The 19833-nt window shown below is 43.7% G+C and overlaps 1 protein-coding gene across 4 annotated transcripts in view; it reads left to right on the forward strand.

The window, feature by feature from the left end:
- The window catches only part of PAK1 (p21 (RAC1) activated kinase 1), a 118750-nt gene extending 99487 nt beyond the window's left edge, over nucleotides 1-19263 (forward strand). For all 4 annotated transcript variants that reach the window (XM_089512990.1, XM_089512988.1, XM_089512989.1 and 1 more), the window contains exons 8-15: nucleotides 250-313; nucleotides 2784-2832; nucleotides 4546-4658; nucleotides 7593-7710; nucleotides 8432-8531; nucleotides 9187-9383; nucleotides 11412-11549; nucleotides 18488-19263. In XM_089512990.1, coding sequence (XP_089369116.1) covers nucleotides 250-313; nucleotides 2784-2832; nucleotides 4546-4658; nucleotides 7593-7710; nucleotides 8432-8531; nucleotides 9187-9383; nucleotides 11412-11549; nucleotides 18488-18574 — 866 coding nt within the window. In that variant the 3' untranslated portion in view covers nucleotides 18575-19263. The remainder of the gene's footprint in view (nucleotides 1-249; nucleotides 314-2783; nucleotides 2833-4545; nucleotides 4659-7592; nucleotides 7711-8431; nucleotides 8532-9186; nucleotides 9384-11411; nucleotides 11550-18487) is intronic.
- Nucleotides 19264-19833: the final 570 nt, after the last annotated feature.

The following is a 19833-nucleotide window of genomic DNA, read 5'->3' on the forward strand; positions in this document are numbered from 1 at the left end:
TATATTTTTTGGAAAATTTTCAAGCCGTGGATGGTTGAATCCATGGATAAAGAATCTGTGGATAGGGAGAGCCGACTTTACTTAGAAAGTTAAATGCATTCCCAAGGAACACTGGTCAGCTCAAGTCTTGCAAAATGTATTATTAAATTTGCCTGGAGAAGAATTGTCCTGACTTTTAATGTTCCTTACTTTTTTCCCATATAAACTAAAAATCCTGATGGCAATTTTCATTTTCTTTTCTATTCAAAGGAGGCATAGTAAGTGTGGGTGACCCGAAGAAGAAATATACCAGTTTTGAGAAGATTGGACAAGGGTTAGTATATTGTTGTCACCTTCCTTTAGCTCTCCTGTCTCTGACTTGAAGACATTTCTTTCTTAAACATAGAATTACTAGTTACACTTTCATAGCTAAGGTAAAGTTGTGATGTCATGGTAGTGCATTTTACTTTCTTTTGCTCTTGAATGATTGGTGGCTGCATTTCTGGATAGCTTCTTAGATTAAAACTGAAGACTCCTAAACCTGTTGACCAATGAAATAAAACTTAACTGGATAACTGTATTAATTTTTTGGGTGGACGATTCCAATATTGCATATGAAGGACTTTTATAAAGACAAAGCATATGCTTTTTAAAATGGATTATGAATAAATGTGTTACAGCAGACTTTGCCTTAGAAGAGAAGAATTTGGAAAAGGCCTTTGGTATCTGTGTACAACATGTTGTATCTTGTAACCACTTGGTGGGTTTTTAATTCACCAAAGAGCAATTAGCATGGACTGGTAGGCAGTTAGGTCAGAAAGACAAACAATGCACAGATTCCAGGAAACCCAATCATTTTTGTCACATAACCAACAATTCCAGTAAATTAACCTGGCCGCCAGTAACCCCAAAGAGGCTGGTGCAAAGAATGAGCCACTGCCAGTTGGAAACTAAAATGCAGAATTTTCAAAAGAAGAAAAGAAACTAATTATATTTCCCTGTGCCAGATATGAGCTCCTGTGCATTTGTAGGGGTCAGTTCTTAGATAAAGTGTATTAAAATTGGTGGAATGATTTCCTTTCCAAGATACTGAGGGCAAAAAACATCTTTTTGGGTTTTGTGTGAAATGCTGCTACTTCTTATTGAATGATTGACTGAATGATTGATTGAATATCCCACTTTTTCCAGATTGTGGGGCCAAAGATGTTCACACAGCTGTTGTGTTCCCTTTCTCAATGATTTTTTAAAATCCAAGTCTGCTTGTTTTCCTCAATATGATCCTAGTAGGGTTGTCATGCTGGATATTGGACATGGCTCTTGTAACTTTCCTCCTAAATAAACTTAGAAGCAGAACAACAGATGAAGATACCTGTCTTGCCTTACTTTTCAACACTCAGATTTGCAATTCAGAGCCATTCTCTCCCAACATGGTTCTTGCTTCCCCACAGAGAGTATGCAACTGTTGGAAGATTTTTTTGCATCCTCTCTTCCCCTCCTTAGGTAGATAGATTTTCCTGCAAAAGTCTGTCTCCCCTTTTGCAAATATCCCATTTTCTCCTACTGAATCACGGGGCAATAATTCTGCAAATTGGTAAACAAGCCATGCAATTCAGGTCACTCTTCTTTTTTTGGGGAAGTTCTCTCACAAAAAGATTTTCTCCTGAACTGTTGGGTTTCCCATCTTCCTCTTCTCTCAGCTTTCTTTGGAAGATGGTGAGATAAAGATTTCTTCTTTACCTGAACTATTCATTAGCTAGATTAGGATATAGCCTCTATGTATATGTAGATTAAAGCCATTAGTAAACTTTTGTTTAACCTGCAAGCTACTTGTGTTGTTTTTTGAGTCAGGCTCAGTTCTTAGAGAAGCATAGTTAGACAAGGACATCTTTCTGCTACTCTGCTGATTTAAAGCTAGACCCTAACAGGCTTGGCTTTGATATTTTTTTTATATTTAAATATTTTTTGCTTCCTTAGCAAAGGCTGAAGCCTTGGGAAACTTGAATTGCCCTATGGAAACTACAAATTCCAGGATTCTATAAGATGATGTTGTGGCAGTTGAAGTGCTGTCAAAGTGCTTATAACTGTGTAGTGTGAAAGTGACCTTAGTTCAGAAAAGTGACGTTTCCTTTTGAGAAAAGAATGATGTCACTGCACTATATAGCTAGTTGGGTCTAACTGTATGATGATGACAAACACAGGACCAACGAAGTCTTCTGCAAAATCCACAGGTTCTGAAGCTCTAGTGCAGGGCTGGGCACCCTTTCAGAGGTTTTTGGACTGCAACTCCCAAGTTCCATAGCCAGTATACCCATTGATGAGGAACCTTGGGAATTGTTGTCCAACAATATCTGGAGGGCCACATTTTGTCCCCGTTTGCTCTATTGGGATGGCTAGACTTGGCTCCATTGTGTTTTGGGGGTAGGGGGGCTTATTTGAAGTGCTGGTTGCAGATAGCCAAACTTGAACCATTGTATTCTAGTTCGGCCAACTCTCCCCCACGTTCTGAATGTAATCTAGTTAACAACAAGCCAAAGCTTTTGGCTTTGTTGATGGCCTTTTGGGGAAAAACAGAAGATTGCAGGAAATCACAGAGTATTTATCTAGTTTGTTTAGCCTTCTTGGGAGCAGTGTCTTCTTTCAATCAGTATAGGTTTTATATCCCACTTTGTCCCTTCACATCAGATTGTTTAAATACCAAAGGTTATTATAGCTATGCAATAGTAATATTGTGTGCCAATGAATTGTTTGTGAATAAGATTTGAGGGCTGCATTTCAAAGTTCTCTTCTTCTGTTTTGTGTTCTAGCGCTTCAGGTACTGTTTACACAGCAATGGATGTAGCTACAGGGCAAGAGGTAAGACAGATGTCTGCAGGTGGGAATAGGTTGAGGCATGAAGCAGAGAAGCATGTATCATTCCATTACATGTACTTTGACTTAGATTGCATCCACACTGCAGAAATAATGCAGTTTGACACAACTTTAATTGCCATGACTCAGTGCTATGGAATTCTGGGAATTGTGAGACATTTAGCCTTCTCTATCAGAGAGCTTTGGGCCCACAACAAATTGCAATTCCTAGAATTCCAAAGCACTGAGCCATGGCAGTTAAAGTGATGTCAACTTGGATGATTTCTGCAGTGTGGATGCAGCCTTAGTCTATAAGATGCTGAGGAAGGGTCTCTGGCTTGTGGAAGAGCTGAATTGTAGAGTTCAGAATTATAGAATCTGGCTTGTAGAAATGATGAAGACATCCTCTACAGTCCCAATTTCAAATAGGCTAAAAGAGGCAACTGAGAAAGACCCAAACCTATTTTATCTCCAGTCAGCAAGAGATGCTTCTGCTAGAGACCCAATGGCATCATTGGCCTTGGCTCCATCCACTGATAGAGAGACATCCTGTCCCACACTGAGAACTTGTTCCCCATCCTTGCTGTTAAACTGCCTTCATTGGCTTGCCTACATGAGTGAAAAATGCTGCACTCACCCTGAAGCCAGTGCTGGTAGTCCTCACACCATACAGCTACTTTCAGGGAGGAGATGTGGTTTTTTGTATTTATCCCAACTTTGCCCTGAACTAAGCAAACTTGGGGAAATCGCCAGTGTTTCCAGGAAACCCTGAAATGATCTCAGGTTCATTGTGCATTTGGACAGCTGGATTAGGTCAGATTTGGCCCAACCAAGTTGTCCACATGCCAGGTGCTATGCCATCTCTCTTTGCCACACTGAGCAGCTTAGGAAAAGGGGATGACCCATTTTTGGAGCTACTACTATCAATTCCTTGCAGACAGGAGCTCCATATAAACCCTGCCCAGTGCACCATTGTGTCTGCTGAAGTCAGAATGGGGCCCCTGTGTGATCAATGAGGGCAGGGAACCCTCTCTTTTTTATTACTTGGTCGGGTGCCCCATTCTGACCTCAGCAGAGTCAAGTGTGACAGCGTGGCTCTCTGCTTGGCTGGTGAGGCTACAGTGGCAGTGATGGCACCGAGAAATGGGCCAGTAGAACCGATGTGGAGTTGGTCCAGCTGGTCCATGTCCACAGTGATGCAATGTTGCACTGGATTTGGCCTTGTATGTGTGGTCTCCATCTTTATTGGCCCAGGCCCAATCCGGGATATAATGCTCCAGACTGGCCGTGGATTAAGCGGCCGGTATAGATGCTCCTCAGATTGACTCCAGTTTATGCTGACCCTATCCTAAGGTTTCCGTGGCAAGATTTCTTTGCCTTCTTCTGATACTGAGAGAATGTAACTTGCCCAAGGTCAGCCTATGGGTTTCCCTGTTTAAGCAGGGATTCAGTCCCTGGTTTCCCCAAGTACTGGACCAACACCAGCTCCTCACCCTACTGCAGTCCATTCCCTTTTTAGAAAGCTTTTAGTCAACTAGTGAGTTCTGAGGAGGGCCTTCAAAGATGCAAGGGCATATCCTTTGTTATTTATTTCTTGCTTATGGTTTACATCCGATAATGGAGTCAGTATTGGAAATTGGGAAAAGAGGTCATTCAGGACAATGAAATGAAATAATTATGGTGTTCCCTCTGCTTTTCTGCTTTTTTAAAAAAAATCAGGTTGCTATCAAACAGATGAACTTGCAGCAGCAGCCCAAGAAAGAGCTGATCATCAATGAAATTCTCGTCATGAGGGAAAACAAGAACCCCAACATCGTCAACTATCTGGACAGGTATTTTCAGACTCCTGGGAGGGAAGTTTGTGAGTTGAGTGGTGCTCGGTTTACATCTAAATCAAGTCCAATGGGTGGTATTGTAGACTGGATGACTTCAAATTGGGTGGATAGTGACTTCTTTGTTCTACTAAACTTAGCAGGTAAACAGTTTAGAATGTGGTTTTATAAACGACTGTATTCTCCTACATCCACATGAATCTACCGATTCTTTGAGTCAGCGTTTTTCCAGGTGCTGTGGCTCTACCACAGCTTTGCAACCCAGTCTCCTCCCAATTGGCCATGTTGGATAGGGATTCTGTGGCCTAGAGTCTAACCCCACCAAACCTTTACAAGCTCTAGTCTTATAGGGTCTTTATACTCAAAGGGAGAGCCCTCCAATGTGGAGACAGTGAGGGTCTTGTTTGGGTAGCATGCTCGTGAGCAAGAAATGTCCACATTCTATGTTGATCAAGGGATCCTTATATTAAACTGTAGTTTGAAAGTTGCAAGCAGTGTTTTTCCCCCAATAGTCTTGACAGCAAGTTCTAAAGATCAGTGGTTTTTCAACAAAATGTCTCACCTCTCCCTTAGTAGTTTCATCACATATTTAAACAGGATGGTAAGTTTTGCAATAACAATGACAGTCTATTGGGAAGACAGTATGATCTTGTTAATTCAGTGCAGTCTCCAGCTTCAGTAAATATTGATTTTATAATGGGGGGAAATTTCTTCCAACTTTCAAACTACGGTTAAATATAAAGATCACTTGATGAACAGTAGGCCTTTTGAGTATTGGATTGAAACTTCCAACTCGTCCTATAAACTTGGCATTTCTGACTTTAGCTAAGACTTGAGGCAACCCAGCCAGAAGATTATGGACCTCTTTAAGGTAAAATATAATACGAACATTAAAACACTTAAATTCACATTTGCACTTCGATCAGTTTCTTACAATCAGTCAATTTTTGTAGCATGGGAGAGACAACTGCCATTGCACAAATATTTGCAAGTGTATTTTGGCAGCCTTAAAGTGTAGTGATTTCCTTTTCCCCCAAAAAGCACACAAAACACTGATTCTTAGTACAGCCTCAATACTTCAAGTATTCAATTCTTGAATACTATGTATTCAAGACTATTCACATAACTGCAACTGAAGTCTGTTGAGAGGATGCTGGCCATAAAGCCATACGTACATGACCACAATGTCCTTTCTTTGCAATCCTGCAGACATACTGCTGCTTTTGGCTCTTTCCCTTTCTCCTCTGAGATGCACACTGTTCTGAATTATTTTGCTTTTTCCTGTCCCATTGAGAGAGGAGCTATGATGATGCCGAGTCAGCCGCCTTGCCAGAAACACGACTGTGCTCAGATCTTCCAGGGAAGAGGCTGAACTCTCTCCCTCTGGCTGTTCCTGAAGCCATTCCTCCTATCTCCTTGTTGCCCTTTTAAAGTTATAATTTATGCATGGAGTTTTGTACTCTTAAAGCCATTAATTGCTTGGACTTTCTATAAAAAAAGTTCTTCTAAAGCTGTCTTGGCTGCTTTGTGTTAAAAGATTGCACCTTTTAAATGCTTCACAGAGAGGAGGGGGCAGGTGTGTTCTCTGCTGCCCCAAAGGTAGGTTTGCCATAATTCTCTACTAAAAACCGGGACAAAATGTAGGACAAAATTTAGACCAAAATATAGGACAATTGTAGGATAAAATTTAGCCCAAAATGTAGGACATTTAAGAAACATGAAGGACCTTAAATGTCCTACATTTTGGGCTAAATGTTATCCTACAGTTCTCCTATATTTTGGTCTAAATTTTGTCCTACATTTTGTCCCTGTTTTTAGTAGAGAATTATGGCAAACCTACCCAGAGGGTAGGACCAGATCCAATGGTTTTAACTTACAGGATAGTAAATTTTGATTGAACATTAGAAGGAATACGCTGCCTCGGCGTATGGTTGCCTCTCTTTCTTTGGAGGTTTTTAAACAGAACAGAATGGTCATCTGTTGGAAGTGTTTTGATTGTGTCGTCTTGTATGGCAGGGGGTTGGATTTGGTGGCCCTTGGGGTCTCTTCCAACTCTTTAAGATTCTATGATTCTAAATTTTTGACAGAAAGAGTGGTTTGGCACTGGAACCAATTGCCTACAGAAGTGATTGGGTCTCCTTTTCCGATGTCTTCAAAAAGAGGCTAGGCAGCTACTTGCTGGGGATGCTTTAGCTGCAGATCCTGCACTGAGTAGGGGGTTGGAGTCAGTGGCCCATGAGGCCTCTTCCAATTCCTAGCTAGTGACACCACTACTCTTAAGATCTCACTGAACTGTGAGGGCAACCAGCTCTGTCATCCCCGCTCCTGGCTATTTCCCAAGAGCAAGTAACCCTCATAAGCTGACATTGAGGGGGGAACAAAGGAAACAAAATCAATTCCCTATTTTTCTGCAAAGGGAGGGGTTCATTTTCTTTTGCAAGTAGAAACCTTTATCCAGCCAGCAGACCTTTTCAGCCCTCAAAGTGCTTCTCCCAGGGTGCTATCAAAGATGAACACAGCAGTTGTTGTTATTGTTATTATTATTATTATTACTATTATTACTATTATTTACATAGTGCTGTAGATTTACACAGCGCTGTACATAAAACAATAAATATATAAGAGTAAACCTGCCTATGGTGTACAATCTAAGACTCCTTCCATTGTACCTTTGCAGCAACTCTGTGAAGCAGATTAGGTGAAGGAGAATGAAGGAATTGCTTCAGACCACCCAGTAAAACTAAATAGTTGAGCAAGAAACTGAATCCAGGTTCCTCCAACCACAGAAGGCATCTATACCTGATGGTTTATACGTTACGTAACACTGCCTGTTTGTGCTGTGTTTTTAAAAATAGCTCTGCTCTCAGGTTTGGTATTCAGGGTGTGTGGGCACAGGGAACACAATGACCGTCTGTTGTTTCTTTCTTGCCCCAGTTACCTCGTGGGGGACGAACTGTGGGTAGTCATGGAGTATTTGGCAGGCGGGTCATTGACAGACGTGGTGACAGAGACCTGCATGGATGAAGGACAAATAGCTGCCGTGTGTCGAGAGGTGAGCATTTTAATTGTCAAGGTACATTCCCAAAGGAAATGCCATACTTCCTCAATGGATATGGTGTGCTTTCCAGACTGCCCAAGAGCAAAAGAAAGTTCTTTCAGTATTAAAGCTATTTCTAGTCATAAGCCAAATGACAAACCGCGCAATTCCAGTTGATCCAAAAATAGCACTTCTCTCCATCTTTTGTGACAATTGTGAGATGTTAAATTATAAAGAACTGATTACATTTTTTTTGCACTGCTGCAAAATTGGTAATAGCTCAGATGTGGAAATTTTTAAAGTACCTTTCAACTGAAGCCTGTTATAAAAGAATATGGGTAATAGCACTTATGGAAAAGCTAACACCTACTGTACAAGATAATGGAAATGACCAGTCAGAATTATATTTCTTTTCAACATGGTTTCCTTTTACTGATTTCATCAGTGACAAGGGTGAGGTTGCACCTCCCCACAGACACATTTAGACTTATGGAGAGATACTGTAGTGAAATGGTGAAGGACTATTCATTTTATTAATTTACTATTACTTTGTGATGCTGTGAACCAAAGACATCTGAGCACTAAAACTCTTACTTAAAAAATAATTATATACAAGGCCTAGTTTGCTTCTTGGTTATTCTGATGTTTGCACCTCTGGCTATGTTACACTGTATTAATTAATTCATTAATCATTTGGGTATGTTTTCTCTTTCTATTCCTCTTTTCTTCTTCACAGTGTCTTCAAGCTTTGGAATTCCTCCATTCCAACCAGGTTATCCACAGGGATATCAAAAGTGACAATATCCTCCTAGGGATGGATGGCTCAGTCAAGCTAAGTATGTGAATGGGATGATGGGAGAGAATTGAATTTGTATTTATCAGGCTAGTGTTTATTGCATTTGTATTAATTTGTTGTGCTTATAGTCCGCTTGTTGTCCAAAAGGCTCAAAGTAGCATTCAAGGTCCCCTTTTTTCTCCATACAACAAATCTGTGAGGTTAGTCAGGCTGAGTGAGAATGGCTGGGGCCAACTCACCCAGTGATTTTTGTGGCTGACTGGGAGCATGCATCTCCCTTTCCCTAGCCCAGCATTTTAACCTGTGGGTTGCAGTGGTTCTCCAGCACAAACCCCATTTGCAGGAAAAGAAACCCATTTGCCAACTAAAAAACTATGGGGTATTTTGTGGTAGGTCCATCCAAAGGTGAAAGCCAGTGTTTGTTGGAGGTTTAAATTGTCTTTTTAGTTTAATGAAAGGATAGACTGAGGAATGAATGGAGGAAGTGCACTTTAAGGAGACATGCTTTATTTACCAAAAGTCCCAAGTCCAATTCCTGCCACCTTCCGTTTAAAAGAGGTAGCAGCTGTCAACAAGATTCCAGAGAACTCCTACTAATCAGAATAAACTGTACTGGTCTGGATGGATCACTAATATACAAGCTAGCTTTGGAGCCAGCTATTTGTATTTATTTCCCTTCTTTTTTTCCTTTACAGCCGATTTCGGTTTCTGTGCTCAGATCACTCCAGAGCAGAGCAAACGCAGCACCATGGTGGGGACACCATATTGGATGGCACCTGAGGTGGTGACAAGGAAGGCCTATGGGCCCAAGGTGGACATCTGGTCACTGGGGATAATGGCCATTGAAATGATTGAGGGGGAGCCTCCGTATCTCAATGAGAATCCCTTGAGGGTAAGCTTTTGTATGTCCGATTAAGTTTTGACCCTGCCCTTTGTGCAAAGAAGGTGCACAGGATTTCAAGACCATTAAAAATAACAGCAACACAACAACAACATTTATTTATAATGGCCTTTCCACCAAAGGCTGGAACATCAAGTGGGCCTTTGGTATCTGCTGGGGTTTGGTTCCAGGACCCACCATAGATACCAAAATCCATGGATATTCAACTCACATTAAATATAATGGATAGCAAAATGGTGTCCCATACATAAAATGGAAAAATCATGGTTTGCTCTTCAAAATTTATATAATTTTTGAATGTTTTCAAGCCATGGATGCTTGAATCCATAGATAAGGAATCCATGGATATGTAGGGCTGACTGTACAATCAAAAACAGAACAATAAAACATATTTATAAATGTACATGAAATCCTCAACATCTCACCAGCCATGACCCATCTCAGCAACCTCAGACACAACTCAAAAGTTTAATTCAGTGAATCAAAGAGGAAAGTCCTCAGTTCATTATGTAATTGAGGTCCTCCTCCAGCTTGAAGTCCAAAGGAAGGCCATTCCACCAATGCGGAGCTAGATTTTGAAAGGCTTGCAGTCTTGACTGAGCCATGCACATCGATGGAACAGACAGTAATCCTTTGCCTATGGACCTTAGATTCCTAGATGGTACATTCCATGCTAGCCGAGCTGCCAAATACTGGGGGAGATTAGATCACAGAGCCCTTGATACAAGGGTCAAAAGTTTGAACAGGCCCTGGCCAAAACTGGTAGCCAGTAAAGGGATCTAATGAACATTTAGGGAGATTTAACACAACCAAGACAACACTCTGATCAGGCCTGGCCCTTGGTTTCAGAAAGGGTTGCAGTGGTTGACCTTTGAAATAGAAGGGTTCAGTTTCAGTCTCTAACGTGACTGACTAAAAGGGCTGGGGGGTGGAATCTTGTCTGCTTGAAGAATGTCTGCCAGTCAAAGCAGACAATGAGCCCATACAGACAGGCCAGAATAAAGCTGCTTCAGGTCACTTTGGAGATATGCTGTTTAAATGATGCATGCATCCTAAGAGGCCAGAAGCTGCACCAAAGCCACGCTCCAGTTCTAAGGACTGGAGCACAGCTTTGGTGCAGCTTCTGGCCTCTTAAAATGTGTGTGTCATTTAAACAACATACCTCCAAAGTGACCTAAAGCAGCTTTATTTTGGCCTGTCTGTACAGGCCCAATGTTGGACCATAAAAGTCTGATCTAGTCTAAGGGAGTTTGCTCGTTTTCACATGTGGGTTTCCTTTAAGGTCACAGAAGAAGTCCTAGTTATCAATGAGATGGTAAACCCTTAGCTGAGATTGTACAATACACTTAAGTGGTCTAGTAGTTTGAGTGTAGGACTATGAATCTGCAGACCAGGGTTCAAATCCCCACTGAGCCATGAAACCCACTGTGTGACCATGGGCAATTCACACATTTTCAGCCTCAGAGGAGGTTGATGGCAAATGCCCTGTGAGAAGTTTTGCAAAATAAAATAATAAAATAAAATAAATCCTATGATTGGGTCATCTTAGAGTTGCCATAAATAGGGAAGGACCTGAAGGCACATAACATTAACAACCAAGTATACATTTACATTCCTAAGTTAATGTACATTAGTTAACTACAAACACCTCCCTCCTCCAGATATTGTGTAACCAGAAATATATCTGCCAGTGTTCAGTGTTTCCTTCTTGCCCCCTTTTTCAGTGGGGGATGCACAGTGACTCTCTCTGCAACCCCAATGAATCAACTGATACATTGAAGAAACATAGCATTGCTGTCTGATACATGAATTATGATTCATATGGAGCACATCCACTTCTTTCAGCATGGCAACAAGCCTTCTCCCCCACACACTTTGTGTGCATATGTTACACCACATTTGCTTTTTCTCAGATTTTGCTTTGATCACTGTGATATTTTCAGCATCACATAAAAACAACCCAAGTTCCTTCCATGCTGTTATTCCTTTCTCTTCTCTTTCTCTCTCTCTCTTTTCAAGGCTTTGTATCTCATTGCTACCAATGGCACGCCAGAGCTGCAGAATCCAGAGAAGCTTTCGCCCATATTTAGAGACTTCCTTAATCGCTGCCTTGAGATGGATGTGGAGAAAAGGGGGTCTGCTAAGGAACTCCTTCAGGTAACACTATAGCTGGCGCACACACATGCAGAGAAATACAGCTTCCACTGGTGTTCTGCTCTAAAAGGTCTGAATCCCATTGTTAATCTTAACTGGAATAGAGTCACTGGATCAATGAAAATCCATCAGTGATACCTTTACTGGCCAACTGAAATGCACAATATACTTATTGCAAGCTTTCAAAGCTCCATGGGCTTCTTCATCAGGCAAGATGTTACAAGCCAAAAGGAGAAGAAGAAGAAGAAAAAACAATTGTAGATGTTAGATGCCTGCATGTTGTTTCAGTCCTTAGTAAAGACTGAAACAACCTGCAGGCATCTGACTAATAAATAAAAAATAAATAAAAGTTTTATTTTTATACCGCCCTTCTTACAATCAGGGCGGTGTACAGCATAATAAACAGATACACAAAATACAATAAAATACATTAAAATCTACAATTAAAATACATTCTGGCCAGCTTGCCACTGCTGTCAGAGGGGGGGAGACTAACTAGGACTTATATCGGGGAATGCTGACTTGAACAGGAAGGTTTTTAGTTCCTTCCTGAACTGGGCCAGGGAGGTGGCCGAGCGGAGCTCTATGGGCAGCGTGTTCCAGAGGGTCGGGGCCGCGATGGTAAACGTCCTCTTCAATGTAGAGGATAGTCTTGCCCCAGGGACCCTCAGTAGCTGCTGCCCAGATGTTCTGAGTGTGCGGGGCGGATTGTATGGGGAGAGGCGGTCCTCAAGGTATCCTGGGCCCAAGCCATGTAGGGCTTTATAGGTTATAACCAACACCTTGTATTGCGCCCGGAAGTGAATAGGCAGCCAGTGCAGATCTTTAAGTACGGGTGTTATATGACTGGCCCTGGGCATGCCAGTGACCAGTCTGGCTGCCATGTTCTGTACCAATTGTAACTTCCGGGTATGGTACAAGGGTTGCCCCATGTAGAGCGCATTGCAGAAATCCAATCGAGAGGTTACCAGAGCATGTACCACCGTTTCAAGGTCCTTCTGGCCCAGGTAGGGACGCAGCTGGCGAATCAGCCGAAGCTGATAACAGGTGCTTCTGACCGTCGCATCCACCTGAGATGTAAGGTGGAGCGACGAGTCAAGAAGCACCCCCAGACTGCGTACCGAGTCCTTTACGGGAAGCGTGATCCCGTTCAGGACAGGTGGAACCACCGCCATCCCCGGGCCAGGAGAACCTATCACGAGCACCTCCGTTTTCTCTGGATTCAGACTGAGTCGGTTTTCCCTCATCCAGCCCATTACTGACTCCAGGCATGCCACGAGAGGAGAGACGCCATCCTCAGTCACTGCATCAGTTGGAGACATAGAGAAGATTATTTGGGTGTCATCAGCGTACTGATAACCCCGCGCCCCATGTCTCCGGATGATCTCTCCCAGCGGTTTCATGTAAATGTTAAAAAGCATGGGAGACAGAATGGCTCCTTGAGGGACCCCAGATGTAAGGGCCCTCTTATCGGAGCACACGTCTCCCAGCTGCACCATCTGGAACCTCCCAGAGAGGTAGGACCGGAACCACTGGAGTGCAGTGCCCCCGATTCCCACCTCTGCCAGGCGCTCCAGAAGGATACCATGGTCTATGGTATCGAAAGCCGCTGAGATGTCCAAGAGCACCAACAGGGACACGCTTCCCCTGTCGATGCCCAGACGGAGATCATCGACCAAGGCGACCATGGCCGTCTCAACCCCGTAACCCGCCCGAAAGCCAGTTTGAAATGGGTCCAGATAATCCGTTTCATCCAAGATCGATTGAAGCTGGATTGCAACCGCCCTCTCGATCACCTTCCCCAAAAATGGCAATAGCGAAACTGGCCGATAATTATTATGCATCAGGGGGTCGAGGGAGGGCTTTTTTACCAGCGGTTTTACGGTGGCCAATTTCAAGCTGGATGGAAATTGCCCATCCCTCAAGGATGTATTTATAATCCGGTGTAACATCGAAGTTACCACCGGTCCCCCCTGAGCCGCTAGCCATGAGGGACAGGGATCGAGGGAGCAGGTTGTCTTCCGAACGCTTCCAAGGATCTTGTCCACATCATCGGTACTAACCAACTCAAACTGATCCAGTTTAATGGAGTCCACAGAGGCTCTGGATGCCTCTACCCTAGGTTCTGCTCTAATGCCGGCGTTAAGACCTTCGCTTATCCGAGAGGTTTTATCCGCGAAGAAGTTGTTAAATTGGTCACAGCAGGCCTTAGAAGGTTCAAGGATCTGGTTCAGGGTAGGAGGGAGCTGAGTTAGCTCCCTGACTACCCTGAACAACTGCTGGACGCGACTCCGCGGACGCGACACGAGCATCATAGAACGAGTTCTTAGCTGCTCGTATCGCCTCTCCATAGTCCTCCAAAAGGCGGTCTAGGAGAGCCTTGTCATCTAAGCGTAGGTGTTTCCGCCAGCGGTGCTCTAGCCGTCGCAGGACCCGCTTCCTTGCCCGGAGATCTTCCGTATACCAGGGCTTACGTTTGGAAGGGGGCCTGAGAGGGCGCTTGGGAGCGATGCTGTGTATAGCCCTAGAGAGACCGGTATTCCAAATACCAGTCAGGGCATCAACAGAGTCGCCGTCATTTCCAACCATGTGCCCCTCTAAGGCTTCCTGGAACCTCTTGGGTTCCATCAGCCTTCGAGGGTGGACCATCCTAATAGGTCCACCACCCCCGGGGGGGATCTGGGTAGAAGCCTTGATTTTTGCCTCCACGAGGAAGTGATCCGTCCATGACAGGGGGGAAATATTAGTTATTTCCGCCCACGGATTTTCCGCATCCGTGCAAAAAACCAAATCCAGTGTATTACCCGCAAAATGCGTTGGACCCGAAATCAGCTGGGACAGGCCCATGGCCGCCATGGTATCCATGAATTCCCGAGCTGCACCGGATGGAACATAGTTGGCTGCGAAGGGGATGTTGAAGTCGCCCAGGACTAATAGCCTGGGCGTTTCCAGCATCAGCTCCGCAACCAGCTGTGTCAGCTCGTTAAGGGAGTCCGTTAGCACACGGGGTGGCCGATACACCAACAGAATCCCTAGACTGTTCCTAGCCTTCAGGGTCAGGGAAATACACTCGATAAAGGAAGTTTGACGGATGTGGTTCCTGGTGAGAGACAAGGTGTTCTTATGTACCAAGGCAACACCCCCCCCCTCCCCGCCCACCTAACCTGGGCTGGTCCTTCACCGAAAACCCGGCAGGGAGGGCCTGCGCCCACACAGCATCTCCCTCAGGCCCGAGCCAGGTTTCGGTAATGCAAGCCAGGTCGCAATTGCTATCTTCCAACAGGTCGTGGATAATGTGGGACTTGTTGTTAATCGACCTGGCATTGCACAGGAGTAGCGACAGGGTTTGTGGCACGGTTGGAATGACCCTCATGTCCCTTTGGTTAGGAGGGGGACAGGAAGGAGAGATAGATATAACGCATTGATCTCGCCTTCCTCTGTAACGCAAGTCCGCCTTCCTACCGCCATACCTCCCCCTGCCCCACACCACCTCAATCGGAGCTCCGCTCATGCAGATATTACCCTCTCCCTCCCCAGCCGAAGCATTCCCCGCATCCATATCCTCCCCCTCCCCTTACCAAGCGACTAAAAGAACAGAGGTATGACACGGCCGACATGCTCTGTTCCAAGGCTGGCGTGGACACAAACCCCCTGCCCCTTGCGCCCCCCCCCCTCCCGTTCCTGTTCGGTTTGTAACATCTTGCCTGATGAAGAAGCCCATGGAGTTTCAAAAGCTTGCAACAAGTATATTGTACATTTCGGTTGACCAATAAAGGTATCACTGATGGATTTTTGTTTGTATTTGTTAAATGGCCAACATAGCAATCCCTGCATGTTTTCTGAATCAATGAAAGCTATATAATAATAATAATAATAATAATAATAATAATAATAATAAAATTTATTTCTGTTTCCACGCCTCTCCCAGTGGATCAAAGCAGGGTTACAGACTATGAAAATCAATACATATAACACTTATAAAAACATAAAAAATATTACATCAACACTCATCAATACAACAGTACAAAAATCCATCCAGCATCCAGGGGCAAGGCAGAATATCGTTGTCAGCAGGGATATTGGTCTTCAGTCTTCGGGGGGGGGGGGGGGGAAGCTTGACAAAAGAGTACCGTTTTAAGTCTCTTTTTAAATGTTTCCAAGGGGATCATGAGACGGAGCTCCTCAGGTAAGCTATTCCAGATCTGCGGGGCCATTATAGCAAAGGCCTTTTGGGATGAGGAAACATATTTGGAAGATGGTGTTTCCAATAAGTTCTTACCAGATGTTCTGAGTGTGCGGGGCAGATCATACATGGAGATGCGGTCCCTCAAGTAACTTGGGCCCAAGCCGTGTAGGGCTTAATAGGTGATAACCAACACCTTGTACTGTGCCCGGAAGCGAATTGGAAGCCAATGAAGATCTCTCAAGATAGGTGTTATATGGTCAAACCTAGATGCACCGGTGACCAATCTGGCTGCCATATTTTGTACTAACTGAAGCTTCCGGACTTGATACAAGGGTTGCCCCATGTAGAGTGCATTACAGAAATCTAAGCGAGAGGTTACCAGAGCATGTACCACAGTTTCAAGGTCCCTTTGGCCCAGGTAGGGTCACAGTTGGCGTATCAACCGAAGTTGATAGCAAGCACTTCTGGCCGTTGCATCTACTTGAGATGTCAACTGCAGGGACGAATCCAGAAGTACTCCTATACTGCGAACTTTGTCCTTCAGGGGAAGTGTGTTGGTGTACCATGTCACCATTGGTTCATTGTATCTACTCTAGTTGGTACTAACTACAGGACTTAAGCAAGTATCAAAACATGTATGACTGGAATTTGCACCTGGTCAAATCAGAGATAGGCAAGCTCTGAAGGTGGGGGTCACATTTTCCTCCTCCAATTATCCAGGGACAATACCCTATCCTGATATCACTCCGCCATATTTTCTACTACATTACCACAATTTGGCAGTGCAGCATCAGCAGCAACAAAGGTTTCAGTTTTCCCTTAAAACAATGTGTACAGGGAGCATGCATCCTGTTTTCAAAACGAATCATGCTTCTGATAGGCTTCCCAGAGCACTATTTATTTTTTTAAAAAATGTGCAGTCTCCCTAGATGCCTTCTGTGAAAGGTCAGTTGTGCTATTGTTCCATCACTGTTGCAGCACTGAACCGTCAGCAGTATATTAGCAAGTTCAGCAGGGGTGGGATCCACAGAAATGTGAAGTAGGCTGCATGGTTTCCACAGGCCCATCTGTTGCCTACTCTCATTTTCTCAGAATCTGTATACAAATATGATAGGAAACCATGGCTGTCTCCAAGTGTCCCCATGGTTACTAATCATGCAAGGACCAGGGAAACACTTTTAAGCATCGCTGACCTATTTATGCACAATCCCTACAGGGAAACTTGCCTGGTGCCTACTCTGTGCCAGATCAAGGAACTATAGAATTCATGTTTTGTATGCAGAAGGTCAGAGATTCAATCCCTGACCTCTCCAGGAGGTTGGACTACATGATCCTTAGGGAAACTTTCATTGTGGCTTAATTTCTTGTTGCCATGTGTCTTGAAGTCATTTCTGACTTATGGTGACCCTAATGCAACTGCATCATAGAGTTTTCTTGGCAAGATTTGTCCAGAGGAGGTTTACCAATACCTTCGGCTGAGAGACTCCGACTTGTCCAAAGTCAACCAATCAGTTTCCACACTGGCTTTCCATTATATTATATTATTCCAGTTAAAAAGGATGAAGGAGCAGGTAATGGGGAGGAATTCTGAAGCCTGGAGAGCCCTGCCAGGCCAAGGAGGTAATTCTGGGCTAAATGAATGAAGAAGGTTGAACCCATATACAGGTAAGATAGCTTCCAGTATCATCCTTGTCAAGATAATTAAGTTCTGAAACCAATTCCACATTCAGTGCTCTTCCTCCTTTGGAACCTGGTGCAATTGTAAATGAAAGTCAGCAGTAATCTTTACAACTCACATCAGGAAGGGGATGGAACAAGAGAGCAGAAAGCAACAAAGAAGTGTGATTTTAGTTAGGGTATAATACTGGGCCAGTGCAAGTGCCAGTGCAGTTGAGAGCCAGCATGATGTTTCTGGGTGACCAGTGTTCGAATCCCCACTCAGGTTTGGAAACTGACTCGATGACCTTGGTATAGTCACACTCTCTCAGCCTAAGAGAGAGACAATGACAAACCTCCTTTGAATAAATCTTGCAAAAGCCCCCAAGATATGGGGTGCATCCATACTGCAGAAATGATTTGACTCCACTTTAAATTGACATGATTCTGTCCTACAGAATCCTCATATTTGTAGTTTGTTGAGGCATCAGAGCTATCTGACAGACCAGGCTGTCATCACCAAACTACAAATCCCAGGATGCAGCCATGACAGTTAAAGTGGGGGCAAAGTTCATTTCTGCAGTGTGGAAGAGCTGATGGTCACTATAAGTCAATAAACCTGAAGGTGCATAGCCAGTTACAATGTAGTTCTACAGAGGGAGGAATGCAAGTCAGTTCTCTAATTAAAATTTTAAAATCATAGAATTGGAAGTCATGCCAGGAGCCACCTAGTCCAAACCCTTGCCTTACAGGAATCCATAGCTAAACCATCTCTGACAGATGCACTTCTAACCTTGGTTTAAAAATCTCAGGGAGCATCCATCACCTTCTGGATAGCCTGTTTCACAGATGAGTAGCTGCTACTCTCAGGGAGCTATCCCCCATTTAGTTGCAATTGGTTTTCCTGTAATTTGAATCCACTGGTTCACAACGTGCTCTTTGGAGCAGCAGAAAACAAGCCTGTTCCATTTTCTGCATGAAATCCCTTGAAATATTTAAAGTTCCTTCTCCCAGGCTACTGGTGAATGTGTCACCATTGGGTGGCTTGGGCTGGTGTCTTACATTGAGCAAATCTTTCTCTTTCTCTCTTCTCTTCTAGCACCAGTTCCTGAAGATTGCCAAACCATTGTCCAGCCTGACTCCTCTGATTATTGCAGCAAAAGAGGCAGCAAGAAACAACCACTGAAGCGTTCCATGTGGCTGTTATCATTGTGCCAAGCCTTCTTGTTTTAAATTTTATTTTCTTAAAAAAGCTTCAGAGAGCTTGACTGTTAGGACTTTTACCATACTCAGAGGATTTTTAATCCAGCAAGACTGGGATCATGAAAACATTTTATGCCAGAATCATAAAAGTGGACGTGAACATCACCTCCCTATTTGGGATGGGAGAGAATTTGTACATTTTCAAGGGCCACAAAGAGAACGCCTGATCTCAGCCAACATGTTGGCATGCCAGTATGTTTTTTAATGTGTTGATTTAAGAATCAGGTGGGGAGTGGGGGGAATACCTGGAGCCTTTTAGGCAATGTCTTTGCTAATGAGTTCTTACAATCTGGAATATGTGAGAACCCTGTTCTTAAACTACTGAAAGACTGGCACAGTTTGGATTACTTGAAACCTAGGATAGGCAAACCGGAAAACCTGGACAGCTTTTATAATCTCAGAGAGAAGCAGAGTTTCTTGCTCTGAACGATCAGATATTTGGACTTGTCTGCATGCAACCAGAGAAGATACTGAAATAGTTAGAATGAGCCCCCCATTGTCTGTCAGAAGGAAGATTACACTTACCAATTGTCACCATCCTGCGTGTTCAATTTTTGTATGTGTGTGTGAAACGAATGGCGTACTGATTAAATTCACATTGCTGTTTCCACCCTTCTGATCTTGTGTCACCTCTAGGGGTTTTGCATGTTATTGTCTGCATGGAGCAGACTGGGAGATTACCAACCCTCTAAACGTTGCAAGAAAAATGTTGCAGGATTAAAACTTCCATCATCCTGAGCAACCATAGCAATAGCATTTACGTTTCTATACCACTTCATAGTGAACTCAGCATACTCTAAGTGGTTTACAGTCTGTAAACCAATTGCCCCCAACAAGCTGGGTACTCATTTTACCAACCTATGAAAGAATGAAAGGCTGAGTCAACCTTGGAGCCCTGGGACTGAACTCACAACCTTATGACTGCAGTACCAGCAATTTAAACACTGTGCCACCAGGCCTTCTGCATAAGCAGTGTTCAGGATGATGGGAGTTGTAGTCCACAACTTCTGTAGGCCCATGGATTCCCTTCAGTGTTTGAAGGCTTCCTGATTATAACAGCAGCATCACCCCCTGTGGCCATTTTGAGGACTGTACAGGAAAATGAAGGTATATAGATTCATAGAATTTAGAGTTGGAAGAGACCATAAGGGCCCCCCTAACATACAAGAAGACACAGTCTTC

The sequence above is a fragment of the Sceloporus occidentalis genome, unplaced genomic scaffold (assembly GCF_023333645.1).
Source record: "Sceloporus occidentalis isolate IW3139 unplaced genomic scaffold, rSceOcc1.0.p SCAF_2, whole genome shotgun sequence".
NCBI lineage: Eukaryota > Metazoa > Chordata > Lepidosauria > Squamata > Phrynosomatidae > Sceloporus > Sceloporus occidentalis.